The sequence below is a fragment of the Cupressus sempervirens genome, chromosome 2 (genome assembly GCF_028749045.1).
Source record: "Cupressus sempervirens isolate cs-2001-9-10 chromosome 2, ASM2874904v1, whole genome shotgun sequence".
NCBI lineage: Eukaryota > Viridiplantae > Streptophyta > Pinopsida > Cupressales > Cupressaceae > Cupressus > Cupressus sempervirens.
This window is the reverse complement of record NC_143119.1, coordinates 353,725,377-353,741,398: the sequence shown is the minus strand read 5'-3', so window position 1 is coordinate 353,741,398 and position 16,022 is coordinate 353,725,377. Positions and strand designations below refer to the sequence as shown.

At 35.6% G+C, this 16,022-nt stretch overlaps 1 protein-coding gene across 3 annotated transcripts in view; it reads right to left on the bottom strand.

Annotated features, from left to right (window-relative positions):
* LOC149572592 (uncharacterized) overlaps nt 1-16,022 on the bottom strand; it is a 321,499-nt gene that overhangs the window by 78,366 nt on the left and 227,111 nt on the right. For all 3 annotated transcript variants that reach the window (XM_089813697.1, XM_089813695.1, XM_089813696.1), the window contains exons 11-12: nt 15,131-15,264; nt 14,657-14,723 (exon numbers count right to left, since the gene is read on the bottom strand). In XM_089813697.1, coding sequence (XP_089669823.1) covers nt 14,657-14,723; nt 15,131-15,264 — 201 coding nt within the window. The remainder of the gene's footprint in view (nt 1-14,656; nt 14,724-15,130; nt 15,265-16,022) is intronic.

Below are 16,022 nucleotides of genomic sequence, written 5' to 3'. Positions count from 1 at the left end.
GAAATCCTTGGACAAGCTCCAAAGACTTCTCAAAACAAGAAATTTTCATTATTAACATAATAATCCTATTTCTAACTTTGGGCTTTTAAAATGTCTCCATAAAGAACCACGAGTCTTCATCAACAAGACACTTTAATGATTTTGATATTCTCTTTTATAGCTATTTGTTGACTTGGGGAATTAATAATAAATATGCCTCAATTTAACAACCAACATTCAAATGCACGACTAAGTCGTTCGCCCTCTTCATTAAATGACCTTATAAATAACCATAGTTACACCACCCTGGGGGACAGGGGAATGAAGGGACATGTTTCTAGGAGAGGGGGACAAAGGGGCCTTAATTTCAGGACAGCAGGGGGTCGGCAGGGGGATGGTGGTGGGGGAACCAGGGGTTGTAGATATTATACATATGGTACTTAAAATACTAGTTATGAAAATATTTATTGCAATATAAGTTATAAAGATGTAAAAGAGTAAATACTTGAACATTGCATTGAATTGGAACATCAAACATTGAACATAAATAGTCAAATCAGCAAATAGATAACACCACGACGTCCCCCCATCCTCGACGGAGGTGGTGGAATCTAGTGGCACCAGTGGGGATGGGGAAACGAAGTCCCTAAGTCCCCAATGCGTCTAAGTCCCTAGTACGTGAGGCAAAAGTGGTGGGGGGGGTGGATGCATCCCCATGTTACTATGTAAATAACCTTTATAGTTTCTCTTCTTGTCAACCATAGGTTATCACATGATAAACTTTAATAAAATATATTGGCCCACACTTAAAAGTCACTATATATATAGTTAGCTATTAAATAATAATTTCATAATATAACCATCAATCATTAAGAGTAAAATCTAGGGATCCTACCCCCGCCCCCCCACACATCATTAACAATGAATTCTAGGGACTCTTGGCACCCCCCTCACCACCCCCCCACACACAAAAAAAAAAAAAAAACTCAAAGTACCCATCCCTGGGATGTTCTAGCTCGACATACTTGGAGTACCTGACTAACCCCCACCTCTGCCATTATGCAATCATACTACCATCAGGACGGGTACTAGAATTTCTATTTCATTTTATTTTTAGTGTTACTATAGGGTATGTACTATTTTACTATGTTATATGTTCGATGCTCCTAGTTTGTATTGTAATTTTGCTATGTTTAAGTATTTCAATTCGGTATGTTCTAATGAAACATCATTTCATAACTAGCATTTCAAGTACTACATGTTCAATGTACAACACCCCCTACTCCTTTGTGCCCCCTATCACCCCCCCGTCATCCTGAAATTATGGCCCTATGTTTCGCCCATCCCAAAAACTCATCCCAGTGTCTCGATACCCCAACATACCCTAGTGTCAATGTTACACTAATCATTAATACCACTAATGTCATTATAAACTTTAATATCTCCTTAATAACATCAACTCTCTACCACGTTTGAACATGAAGGTCAACCATTGTTCCCACCACACATCCAACTGCCTTACTAAAAATAGTAAGGGTCCCTCTCAAACAAGCATTGACTTACTATTAACTATTACGTCCTTTAAAATATAACCAACTAACAAATAAGTCAATCACTATGCATACCATGAGTCTACGTGCCCCTACCAGATAGAGAAACTCCTCAATAATGACTTACAATAAATAAAAAGTCTCTGAATAACTACTTCAATCAATGAACCTCAACTGGTTGGCTGATATATCCAAGATGAACTTCCATCTCTGAAATTCGGACATTTTGAGCTTGTATGATTGAGTTACTAAGTAGAGGGCCTCTACAAACAACAACTCTGCATTGAGACAACCCTTATTCAATAAACAAAAAGGAAATATTTTTGGTTGATGCAAGATTGCTCTTCCATCCAGGATGCTCCTACATTAGACACCCAGGGTAATTTGAGGAGTGACCCCATCACGTCTCAGGTGTTCAAAGGAAAACCAAGACGGTAAACCTCTGCCCCTGGCAGCCATGATGAATCTTCTACTGGTCTCCCTTTCCATTTGATCAAATACTCTTCATATGTTTTGCTCCTTATACTTTTGCCAACAAGAATGTCTAGTATCTCCTCAATCTCCTTTGCAACTGAAGTACTTGTTGGAATACTCCACTGTGCTTCTATGACTTCATCTCCATCACCTCCTTCATGATACTCTATCAGATCTGAAATGTTAAATACTGTCGAAATATTCAATTTCAGTGGGCAACTCTAATTCATAGACATATCTAGAAGCATGCCTTTTCAATTATCTTACATGGTCCAAACTCCTCATTTTCTGTTAGATCCCAAATTTTGCCCTAATTTTTTATTTGATCATAACTATTGGTTTAACAAATTATTCCTAACCATGTGAAACAAGTTAATTAATTATATACATTGTATCAACTGTTAACAGATTATTTCTTTTTCCTAATCATGTGAAACAAGTTAGTTAATTATATACGTTGTATCAACTATTAATAGATTGTTTCTTTTTCCTGATCATGTGAAACGAGTTAGTTAATTATATATGTTGTACCAACTAATAATGAATTATTTCTTTCATGATCATGTGAAATGAGTTAGTTAATATAGACGTTGAGGAAAATAATCAAGCAACCTATAACTACCATTAGATGATTGACAATTGTTTGATTGGAATTAACGATCAATATATTTTTGAATTAATGCCTTGGTGAGAATGTTTTGCTTGGGTGATTGCAGGAAGAAAACTGAAGAGAGGGGAAGCATTGCTAAGTGGGATCATCGGAAGAGGATGGTCGATTGGTCCAATCATCAAGATTAACAGGTATGACCTAAGACTACCTTACAAAAGATATGAAGACTTGATCACAAATTGCATTATAGGACAGCATGAGCTATTAGGAAAACAATATAATAAAAACTTAAATAATCTAAAATTAAAATATAAAATTCATACCTTTAAAGATTTATTATTGAAATCTCTCATTTAATCATTATTACAAACCTTTAAAAATACAAACACATATATATAAAAATGAAGTGACACTTATAAATTATAACTTTATAATCTAATGATGTCATTTCACCAATATATACACATGAACGTATATAAGTCTATAATAATAATAAAATAAAGATTTAAAAACTCTTCAACTCCTTATTCTTTTCCCTCTTTAATTCTTTCTTTTATAATTCAAAATTTGTGATGCTTTTGAATGGCCTTCTTGATAACTGAAGGTAGCTGAAGAGCCAAGGTCGGCCATTTAATAGAATGTCATTAATCGTATTTGACACAACTCTTATTCTCTACTATTCTGGCTACCTTTTTCATTCACCTGCTATTGTGTTAATCAAAACCGAGTGAGTCTGAGAACACTATTGTTCTCATAGATTGCCAACCCGTTAATTTCCTCTTTCATATCCTAAACCATCAACAAGTACAAAGCAAGGGAAACACGGAAGATTATCATTTCCAGCCGCGAGAGGAAAGACCATCTTGCTACGAGTCACTTGAATCTTGCTCAATCCATCCTGATACATATTTGATCTATCTTTTTGTCTTTTCTCACTCCTATACCAAGTTGGTATTCTGTCCTGTTCTTCTATCCATTTTAATGTAAAGTTTGTTGTTAGATTTATATATAGTTGGCTAAAATATGCATATATAAGCATAGCTTCCTTAGCCGAAACATCACAGGGCTTGATATCATGTCACTTGTTATACTAATAACCATGAGATTGTCTCAACCATGGATATGGAAGATGGAAATTATATTGAAAACCATGAGTCAATGTTGCTGTCTGAATTTATTTCTTTTTCTTTTTATACATCATGCAAAGGTGTGAATAATATCATGAAGTACAAACATCGAGAAATTCACCAACAAGGATGCCATTAATGGTGAAGAGGTGTAAAACAAGATAAAGAGGATATAATCTCTGAAGCATCTAGGATTCACTGGCATGGAAGCCATAAATGGTGAAAAGGTGAAGATAACCTGCGAGAATCAAGGTTGAAATCACATAACTAAGTAATAAACACATATAATAGCGCATGCATGTCCTATTGATGAAATCAATTGTCAAGTCGAGTGGTGGAGATCGAGTTTACGAACCCAATTTGAAATCCTTGGCCAAGGTAGATATAGGCAGATGTGTCGATTATGAGATCTTTTTTGTTTGTCCATAAGCTTCAGTTATTTAGGAATAATTGATGGGACACTCAAACCACCAAGTTGCTCGGATGGCTGGACTTAAAAACATCCCAAGCCCGATCTCGAGATAGGGAGGGCTGTTTTATTTAGGATGTGCAGGGATAAGTAGGGTCCGCGGTTGGGAGGTTAAGTCTATGACAATGCTTCTCCTATCACCAATGCCAAGGCTTGAACAACATCACAAAGGGATTTCACCATTATTTCTGTATGTTCTTTTGCACTTTTACTTTGGAATCATGGAAGCATAAATAGATAGTTTAGATATATATGTATACATGAATATATTACATGTTTAAGAAGATAGTTGCTACTTTACTTTCAGTTGAACATGTTAGATTGATTTAAATGATAGCAATGTAATCATTTATTTATTTCCTTTACAGCCATTGAATTTAAATTGCAAATGGATTAAGAAGCAGTTATTTCTTTCTAGTTATAATTAGTTAATGGAAGTCATTGTCATGTGAATGGGATTAGGTAATAGTTAAATACTTGATTTTAAATTGGTTAGGAAAATTTGTGTGTTACATTTTCAGCTTGTTATATGTTCCTACCTGTAAAAATTCATTCCTCAAATGAACTATGACTTCATCCCCAACCTGAAACTCCTTAGACCTCCTTTTCTCATCTGACTTAGCCTTGCACTGTGTGCTCATCCTTGTAATGTGTTTCCTTACCTCCTCATTGATGCTCTTCAAAAGTTTTGTATAATCCTCCACCTCAACACTACTTATCCCTTTCTTATCTAACTTCCTCAATTCATAAGCATTTTTGGGACTACTCCCATATACAATTTGGAATGGCAATTTAACAGTATTCTCATTGACATAATTATTCTATGCAAATTTTGTTTGTGGTAAAATCAAATCTCATCCTTTTGGCTTATCTCTAATCAAACATCTCAACAAATTCCCCAAACTCCGATTCACCACCTCTGTCTGTCCATTAGTATGTGGATGATGTAATGAGATGAACTTCAAATTTGTCTTCAACTTCTTCCATAATGTACGCCAGAAATATACAACAAACTTGGTATATCGATCTGTAACTATGCTATTTGGTAGATCATGTAATCTCACTTCTGTGAAAAAAACTCTACAATATGAACATCACTAGTCTTCTTGTAGGGAATGAAATGTGTCATCTTTTTAAACCTGTCAACCACCACAAATATTAAATCATGCCCTCACTGAGTCCTTGGTAAGCGAAAAAAAAAATCCACACTGACATGTTCCCATGGCTTCTCTGGTATGGGTAATGGTTTATCAACCCTTTATTCCACTTCATTCCTTTTGCCATGTGATATACTCTTCAACTCTATACAAACTTCTTGACATCTTGCTGCAACCATGGCCAATAGTAATTCCTAGCAACCAAAGCAATGGTTTTATCTCTACCAAAATGTCCAGCCAATCCTCCACTCTGCTTCTCCTTGATGAGATTCTCTCTTACAGTATTTCTTGGAATGCACAACTAGCTTCCTTTGAATAGCATATCATCATGGATTATGAAATCAAACCACTTTGTCCTGTCAAGTGTAATAGGTTCCTTATAAGCTTTTCAAGCTTCGCCTAAATCAAGATCCTCCGGATACAAACTCGTGAGTTCCTTGAAACCAACCACCTCCATCTACATCTCTATCAACAAAAGTTGTCTCCTACTAAGAGCATCTGCAACTCTGTTAAACTTCCCACTCCTATGTTTCAAAACAAATGTATAACTCTATAGAAACTCAACCCATTTCAAATGCCTTTGGTTTAATTTTCCTTCACTATCCAAATATTGCAAAGCTTAATGATTAGTATACAAACAAACTCCTTAGGAAGAAGATAGTGTCTCCACTTCTTCGATGCCTAAGCTAGAGCTTAAAATTCCTAGTCATAAACATAATACTTTCTTTTGGCATTGTTCGTAAACAGATTTGTCACTATGAAAAAAATTTCAAAACTAACCTCGTTTACCCTATGAATAGTGACAACTGTGCCAACAGTTGGAGAGACTACAACTGATCACTATCAACTTACAATCTTCCTTGGCATTTGAGAGGGGCAACTCCCTCGTACGATGTTGGTATTTGGGGTTCTTGTGTACTTTTCACTTGAAAGCACGAAAGGATAGAAAACAAAATTGAAAGAAGATAGGAATATGAACTCCAATAGTAGACATATGACTACTGACTGAGATTCATAAAAGACAAAAGTTTACAAAGGGTTTTGGGAATCCAAATGTAATGATGGTGAGAGCAATACAACAGATCGCAACATCCAAAGCGGTAAGCTATAGAATACATCCAAATCATGATACCATGGAATTAATGCATTTCTTTGCACCAAGTTAAATGCTACACATAGATGCATAAGAACAATCACCAATTTAACATTTGATGAATTAATGATTGTTATCAGAAGAACATTTCAGACCTACAAACAAAGTATTCTTCATTATCTTCTTGATAGTATACAAATTCAAAACCCTTATACATCATATGAAACTAAAATTTATTGAAAGTTTTCTCTGAGAAATTCTCCAGAGTTTCCCCTTTGCAAAATTTTTGCCCCCCATTTACATTACAAATAACCTTGTATTTATAGGCTTTCTCACATGACTAACTCCCTTCTGGGTTAATAACGAACTCCCTCTTACACATTTTGGGAGAGGTTAATTAACCTTAACAAAACTAACCAAAACTAAGCAAAATGCATTAAGACCAAGATTGGAGAAATATATTGTCATAAACCAGCATAGAGCTCATAAAACATTTAATCATTGGCAACACACAAAGAATAGACACCATGCTCAAATTACATCTCCTTTGGATCCTCCTTTTTGCATTTAGTATGTCCATAAATTGTTTAGGCTGAACTAACGCCTAAAAAAAAAAACATGCATGTGGCACACATATATGCCACACAAAGAAATGCCAAAATCCTTCGTCTTGTGCAATTTGAGGATAGTGCTCAAACTTAGCTTCAACTTGCCAATTGTATTTTCTCCAAATCTTTTGCCAATGGTTTGATACATTGCATTTGATTCTCTCACTACAATAACCAATAACAATCTGTCCACCTTTTTGCTTTGATGGATTCCATATCTAACATATGACATGTCATTGCAGAACCCATGAGCTCATGCTTAATCTATAGGCATACCCATCCAACTTTTTAATCTTTTTCTTCAAAAATCTACCATCATGCATCCACTTTATTCTCTCGCCTTTTGCCAAACAGTTCGCAATCCATCTTTTCTTCATATTTATCAATATCTTCGTCTCGGCATGGGCCTTTGACTAAGGATGTCTCCTTACACAGCCTTATAAGGGAGGGAATGGAAAGACACACTCGCTGCTCGCATGCTGGATTATTTGTGCCAAACAATAAATCAATGATCACCATGGCTTGTACAAAATGAAGCCAGTAGTTGGGACTAGTGTTCACATACAACTCAACTTTGTGCCCACTTAACAACTACAGATGTTGAATTCGACAAGGCATTTGATGAAACACATCATGTGTTTACCAAGCAGATTCTATTCAAATATTTGTTATACTCCCGATTTGTGAACCTTTGCATGCAACCTTTGAGCTATTTTGTCAAAAAAATACCCGTGCCATGTCTATGATTCCATAGGTTGCACAAACCGGCTGGAGCATTTTCACGCTTCCAATTTCTATCAAATATTATCTTATGATGACTGTCGCAGTATCGTTTTCTTATTGTATAGTCATGTATCAAGCTATTAGACAGTTCCATCATATATTTGCCAATACTTTCATGCTTTTGACTCTTCCATTTTGCATAGGACTACCATGGCATTTTCTCAAGTGGTCCACATGCATTCAAATATCCTCTTCTAGAGATATGCCATGGCAGAAATTTGATAACTTGGTTCTATTGATGTTGTTTTTCAAAAAATTATTTTAAGCTGATTATATTATAACGTCATAAGATCTAATGGCACCACATCCCCACAAGGCATTTTTCTAAGCTTCACCAAGTTATAAACTCTAATAGAAATCTCATGGAGGCATTTCATCACACAAGTCACGTGCAGCCACTTCTATGAACACACTCTACATATTTTCTGCAAACTGGCTGCCATAAGTGCTTACTGTGTGTGCTCGTATATTGAGATCGAGATGCAAATGACAATGGGAGGTTTAGAAATTAACACTAGGTAGAGACAAAAGTGATAAAGGTCTCAAAAGTTTATTATGCAGCTCATCAAGCTTTCCATATTTGACATACACATCTTATGTTCGCTCTTCTATCCATTGAGAACCTAATAAAAGTCCGCCATCTTATTGTTCTGTGAAGCATTTATTAAACAATTTGCAAGCTCGTCTCCAATACTATTCATAGCTGCAATATTAGACAAAGATTCCCTTTCATTTATTTCATACAATTTCTATGCTTTCGCACAAGCATGGAAAATAACAACCTTTTCTTGAGATTAATTAACCTCTTCCTTTATAACTTTCAATTGGACATCGGGGTTAAGATTTCAATCAAAAATATGTTTCTCAACTTTCCCACCTAACCTCTTTTTTGGATTTTCGCGGTTAATATTCTTGGTCAAAACACGTTTTTAAGTTTTTCCACCTAACCTCCTTTTCAAAAGGTTAATGCTTTCAATTAAAATAAATATTTGGAGAGCTTTTCTTAACCTTGTTTTTGGTTAGAGAGATTAAGAATTGGGATAGAATTACATGTTTTGGAGGGCATAATTAACCTTGAATAAGTCTTGATTCAAAAGTCGGATTCCAAAAATTCAAAGTGTTGAATGGAGCTAGGATGAGCCAAAGACATTAAAATCATAAAATCCCTAAAAATGTCATGAATTTAAGACTTTTAAAGTTCGAAGGTTGGCATATTTGTAGGTTGTTTTGACAAGAATATTTTTTTGTAATCCAGTTGGATGGGGCTATAGGGAAATGTACACAAACACATAGCCTATGAGACTACATGAGAAACTCCGCCTGACATTATGATGATTTTGAAAATCTTGGTAGGTACAGGAACAAAGGAAACAAGCATCATTCAACTTCTTATTGAAATAAGCTAAGTTGCTAGTTCAGGTACAGTTCCAAGTTCGAACTTCAAGAACTGGTTCGTTGGTTCAACAAAATTTTGGAAAGGGGTTTGGGTTCGTTAGTACAAAAACGTGTTTAAAAAAACATATTTTTTTCAAAAAAAAAAAAAAAAAAAAAAATATATATATATATATATATATATACATTTTTATGAAGCATGAGTTAAAAACTTTAAAACACCATGGGTTTGGTTTCGTTAGTACAAAACCATGTAAAAAAATTTATTAAAAAAAACATATATATATATATATGAAGCATGAGTTAAAATTAGAATGTAGCATAGTAGCATAAACACATTTATAATGGAAGAGGAGTTGAATATAGTCTGAAATTCAAATTTTCTGGTGGTGACGTCAAGGGCTTGGTAACATATTATTCCTGATGTTAATGTGTTCAAAGCATAACCACATGACTGGGCAGCGACATATGGTATGTCATTACCCTTCTTGGTAACTATAATATTGCCAAATGAAAAAATAGATATATCAGCAATATGATTTTCATGTAATATTCAGACTGCAAGGCTTAACCCTAAGGGTTATTTGACTGATTAAATTCCTTCTTTGACTTGTACGGCCAACTAGGGACTAGCACAACACTCTACAGTAGGTACAGCCCTCTCATTGAGAAGTATACCTTGTGTAGCACCCATAGCTTCTCAGAGAATGAAGAGTTCAATCCACTAGCAGCTCATAAAATTAAACTTAATACTTGCCCTTCAATTTCCAGACTTTAAACTCCACATCGAACCCTTCTTGGTAACTATTATATTGGAAAATGAAAAAATAGATATAGCAGCGACATATGGTATGTCATGAGTGAGTTGAATATAGTCTGAAATTCAAATTTTCTGGTGAATATAGCCACGGGTTCAAACTGGGTTCGATTTTTTGGACGTGGTTCGCCTAGGTTCGAACCTTGGTTCGAACTAGATCGAAATAGCCCTGCAAAAAGAGGACCCTAGTCAAACCAAGTTCGAACCGGACCCGAAATTGAAACTGGTGCGAACCAAATCATGGTCCAAAGGAGGGGGCGGAGGGAGGTACTTGTGCAACCTAGGAAATAAGCAATAGGTCTATCTTCTTTACTCAAAACAACTCCTATTGTAGTACCACTAGCATCACAGCCTACTTGAAACACCTTATTAAAATCTGGAAGTACTAAAACATGATGTTCAGTAACTTTTTATTTCAACAAATTAAAACTCTTATCTGCCCCTACAGTCAACTTAAATTCTTTCATATCTCCTCTCATTGCTTCAGTCAAGGGTCCACAAATACTGCTAAAACCTCTAATAAACTTTATGCAAAAGTTAGCCAAGCCATGAGAAGATCTTACCTCCATTGCACTCCTTAGAGTAGGCCATTCGAGGATAGCCTTCACTATTTGAGGGTCCATTTTTAGACCTTCGGCTGAAACTACAAATCCCAAATACACCAACTCCTTCACAAAACTATAGTTCTTCAAATTTTTTAACAACTTTTCTTCCCTCAACTTCCCAAACACCTTACAAATATGCATTATATGTTTTTCCAATGTCTTACTAAAGATCAAAATATCATCTAGGTAAATAATGACAAACTTACCTAGAAATTCCTTCAATACCTCATTCATGAGCTGCATGAAAGTGCTTGTTGCATTGGTTAGCCCAAAAGGCATCACTAACCACTCATACACAGCTCTATTCAAGCAATCCTTAATATCATCCATCCATGGCAATGGAACTATATACTTGATTGTAATCCTGTTAATATCCAAAGAATTTGTGCACATCCTCCATTCATCTTTGGTGCTAATACTATTGGTACAACACATGGACTCAGACTCCCTCGAATCAACCCCTTCTGTAATAACTCATGCACTTGTTTGTTCAACTCTTCACTTTTTGCTAGTGTAATTTTGTGCACTACCTAGTTCGACAACTGGCTCCTAGAATCAAGTCCATCTAGTGACCAATCTTCCTCACTAATGGTAATCCATTAGGCACATTATCCAATACAATATCTGAAAACTCTTCCAACAAATCTACAACTTCTGTAGGTACCTCTTCTACTTCTTCTTTACCATCTTTTGGAATTATAGCAAAACACATGCTGATGTTTCATACCTTGTAGGAACTTCTTTCTGTCAGCAAAACATATTCTAGCAACACTACGTACCTTTTCTTCTTTGTCCTTCAATGGTTCTTGCTTATGTTTCACTCCATCCTTTGTCAGAGTGTGGGTATTCACACAACCATCATGTACATCATGCCTACCAAACTACCACAACCTTACCACCAACATATGACATATGTCCATAGGTATGATATCAAAAAGCACTTCATCTTGGTAGCTTCTTCCAATCTTGAACTTCACTAGGCACTTCCCATTGACCATGATCTTGTGGTTATCCTACACTCAGGCAATATGGTATGGACGTGGGTGTTTCTACCTCTTGAGCTTTAACTTCATGACCATCTTTTCTAACACCAAATTTTTAGTGTTTCCACCATCAATGATCACATCATAATACTTATCTTCACACTTGCACCTTATGGGAAACAAGCTCCTCCGTTGAACAGGTTCTTTCTCAGCACTCAGTAGGACTCTTTTGTTAATCAATACGTCTCCTCTTTTAGCATCTTCAAAATGTGATGATTTGGCATCTTCATCCACATGTACAACTCTAGCTAGGTCTTCAATTTTCCTATATGTCCTTCCTTGGCACTGAGGACATTCAAATGCTCTACGACCTTCCCCACAGTAAGAGCATTTTCCACGGAAGCCTCCTCTTCTTGATCCTTATCGTCTCCCTCTTCCTCCATGATCTCTATTGTTCTGATCATGGGAACTGTTGAAATTGTTTCCCCTCCAATTTTGACTACTACTGCTAGCCTCATCCTTCTTCTGATCTTCATTTCGATCTCCATAAGACCGTCCACCAGATCTTCAACCATGTCCACTTCCGCTTTTTCGGCTTTCAAACTTCTTGTTTAGCTTCTCTTCTCCTCTTAGGGAAAACTTGTATGCCTCCTCAATATTGTTCATTCGAACCAAAATTAGCTCCTCTTGAATGGTTGGCCTCAACCGATTCAAGTAACGGGCAACTTTCTCCTTGTCATTGGCTTATTTTGATGAGAACTTGGTAGAACTCTTCTCTAGACTCCTAAACAGATCTTCCAACTTGCTTCAACCCTTGCATATTCTTCAGCAAATCAAGCTCATAATCCACAGGAATGAATTGTTGCTTTAATTTAGCTATCATCTTATCTGATCTTGTAATTTCATCCTTTCCTCTTCTAATCCGCTCCTATTGAATCTCCTCCCACCAAATCTTCAACTAACCCTTCTGTTTGGCGTTCGCAAATTTGACGCTATCTGGATCTTCAATATCCTCATGCTCGAAATATTCTTCTAATTGATTGATCCAATTGATCAATTCCTCTAGGTTACAATTTCCCAAAAATGTGGGAACCTCAAACTTAAGATTTTTTCCAAGCTTGGAGATGGCCCTAAAAAGCCTTTCTTCTTCTGGGTTTAAAACTTCCTCGTCTTCAGCATTTTCTTCTTGTTCTCCTTGATCATCACTTTTATCTTTTACAACAAGATTCATCCCTCTGCGCATTTGTTTTTCTAATGCTTGCATTTGTCTCTGAAGGGCTCTAAAACCCTCAGGTGGTACACCTCTGGCTCTTCCACCACACTCTTTGTGGAGGCATTTTCACGTTTTTGTTTAAACCCTAAAGAAAATTGTCTCACAATCGACGATCTGTCCACACAGACAGCCCAAACCACAGTCCCAATGCAACAACGTCATAGTCGATGATCTATCTACACACTCAAGAATTCCTGCTCTGATACCACTTGATGAAGGGTGCTCCTCGCAATACTAGAAACACATAACAGAAATACAAAAACAAAAAGAATTTGTGAGAACAAAATATGGATTTCTTTTCTTGTTATCTCCACAAATGTAGAACTACAGAATTCTAAAATAGAATATGGAAACCAACATGGGCGCCTTCCTTACAATAATTTGCAAGACAGCTAGAAACTATCACCCAGAACTGTCCTAGACAATCTACGAGCTTTCTATAGGCAATTTTCCACCACCTAGGAAGGTTCTAGACATTTTGCCTTAACCCTTGAGACCGAACAACCCTAAAATTACATTAAGTGTTTGCCCAAAATGATTACAAAAGTTATTTTAGGATTTTCAGATAGCCCAACTTTCAAAGACAATAACTTGCTAACCGTTGAGTTGAATGGCTCTTATGACCCCATTCTGGAGTCATCATGGCCTATTCTACAACATAAAACTTGCACAAGCTCCATTCAGTTGAGTTTCAGGTGTCATTTGGGGCCTTTAAGGCCTTCAAAACTAAGATCGAAGTTTTTATACCAAGAGTCCACCATAACTTCACGAATACTCATGATATGGTAGTGAACCTTAACTAGTAGGATGATATATCCAAGATGAACCTCCACCTCTGAAATTGGTACATTCCAAGCTCATATGACCAGCGTACTAAGTAGCAAGCCTCCACAAACAACAACTCGGCACTGAGACAACCTTTATTCAAGAAACAAAAAACAAATATTTTTGGGTGATGCATGATTGCTCTTACACCCAAGATGCTCATGCATCAATAGAGTTCTAGGAAAGAGGGGAGATTACATTTTCAAGTCAATTTTGAGGTTGTGGTAGAAATTTAGACTTATTGGTGCCTATTCAAAGTCACAAAATCTATACAACATACACATTCATACATGCTATTATAATTAGGCTTGTCCTAAAATGTATAAATTCATTGCTATAAATTTAATATAAAATAAAGATTTGATCTTAGATACTATTAATAGCACACAATCAAATGCTTAAAAAACATTGAAAGCCTAAAACACTTATTATTAATAAGTTTCATTTTTACTTAAAAGGTTAATACAAAGTCCCATCCTTTATTGCATATATGACCAAATATTCTGAATTGGGTTCATGGCAGTATTCCCACAAATTTACTTTCAAAGTGACAAATGAATTACATAAGATAAGAAAAATTTATTAATGTCCAACGGAAGACACAAAGATGGCCAAAGGGACTGCTGAAACAAAGTAGAGGCCAGCCCATAGCAAGGACAACAAACAGCGTCTGAGAAGAGAAAACAACCACCAAAAGCAAGAAACAACAATCCATAGGCTATTGGCATGGAACAATCTCATACTCATTACCTAAATATAAAATTTACCAAACAATATGCACTTGTCTCTCAATTTAAGCTAAAGGGGAAATAATGAAGTTACATATAATTATAGTGGAAAAATCAAATGAACAAGCAAATGTTGAGCTAGAAATAAAATCAAAATTCAAAAGTACAAATGCATGCCATTACCTGGTAACCACTACGTTTGGGATTCACAATATAGTCATCAAATTCACCATCTAAAGGAGTCCAAAGGCTGCACAAAATATAGTTTGAGTTACAAACTATATACCGAAATGAAATAATGCTGCTCCTAAATGCAAGGAGGATATGATTATGTAAGACAAAATAAGGTTTAGGATGATGTGTATGAGCACTATTTGTCATACTTGGTCTACAAAATACAACACTCCATTTGATAAATTTAACAAATAGATAGATGGATTATACAGTAAAATTTTTAGCACCAGATATTTTTTAATCTTTGGGAATGTATTAAAGACAACTCCTGTAGTATCACTAGAGACAATACGAATACAATTCTTTTGCATGAAGCTATGTTTCAGTTTGGTAGTGTTCATTTAAACAAGTAAACAACAAAATACCCTCCCTTAAAAAAATACTGATATAAAAATCAAAGCTACCAATCTTCATGTACCCTACCTGTGAATAACATTTAGAAGGCTATAGCAGCACTCAACAGCAGCAGCATGCATCTTTCCCCCTCCATCCCCAACTATGACACGCAATGCTCGAACATCATAGATGTGGTCAATTGACACCCCTTTTCGTTTCATCTAACAATAGAAAGAAAATGGGAAATAGAAACAATATCAATTATATACGCCATTTCAATTTGAGGATATCAACAATTAATGATTCTCTAGTTAAACTATCAATGCTACATTACAAGAAATATAAATAAAGTTTTTAACACCAGCTAACAAAAACTAATTGATCAATTTTCCTAATTTCTATACTAACTAGATAATCTGAAGTATATGCAAATTTGATCGGAATCACAGCAAACAAAGGTAATATGGCATCTATATTTGAATGCTTTTTATCAGTGAATTCTTAATATTTTGGAAGCCACACTCTAAATTCTTGCAATATCATTGATAACTAATGGGAATGGTAGTATAAAAATATTGACTTTCAAAATTAGCATGCCAAGCATACCCGAAAGATGACAACATTGGCTAACCAACTATTTTAAACACTTATTTATAGTATATAAAATTAGATTAATAACATTACTTGTAAAAAAAGATTGAAGAGAATCATACTAAAGAAGCATTCAATGAGATAATTTGACATGGATCTAATCATTGTCAATCTTAACAAGCAAGAAATAGCCCACCCATTACTAGGCATATAGAACACAAAGTTAGAAAGAAATGTCCATCTTGAAACTTTTCATAAAAGTATCCCCAAGTGGAGATTATCTCAAGAACTGGATAGTTTTCTCAAAAAATTTCCATAGATGACTATCACTGAAGCTACCATAGGAGTAGTTGTTTTTGAGTTCTGAAACCGACCACCGTTTGTTGGA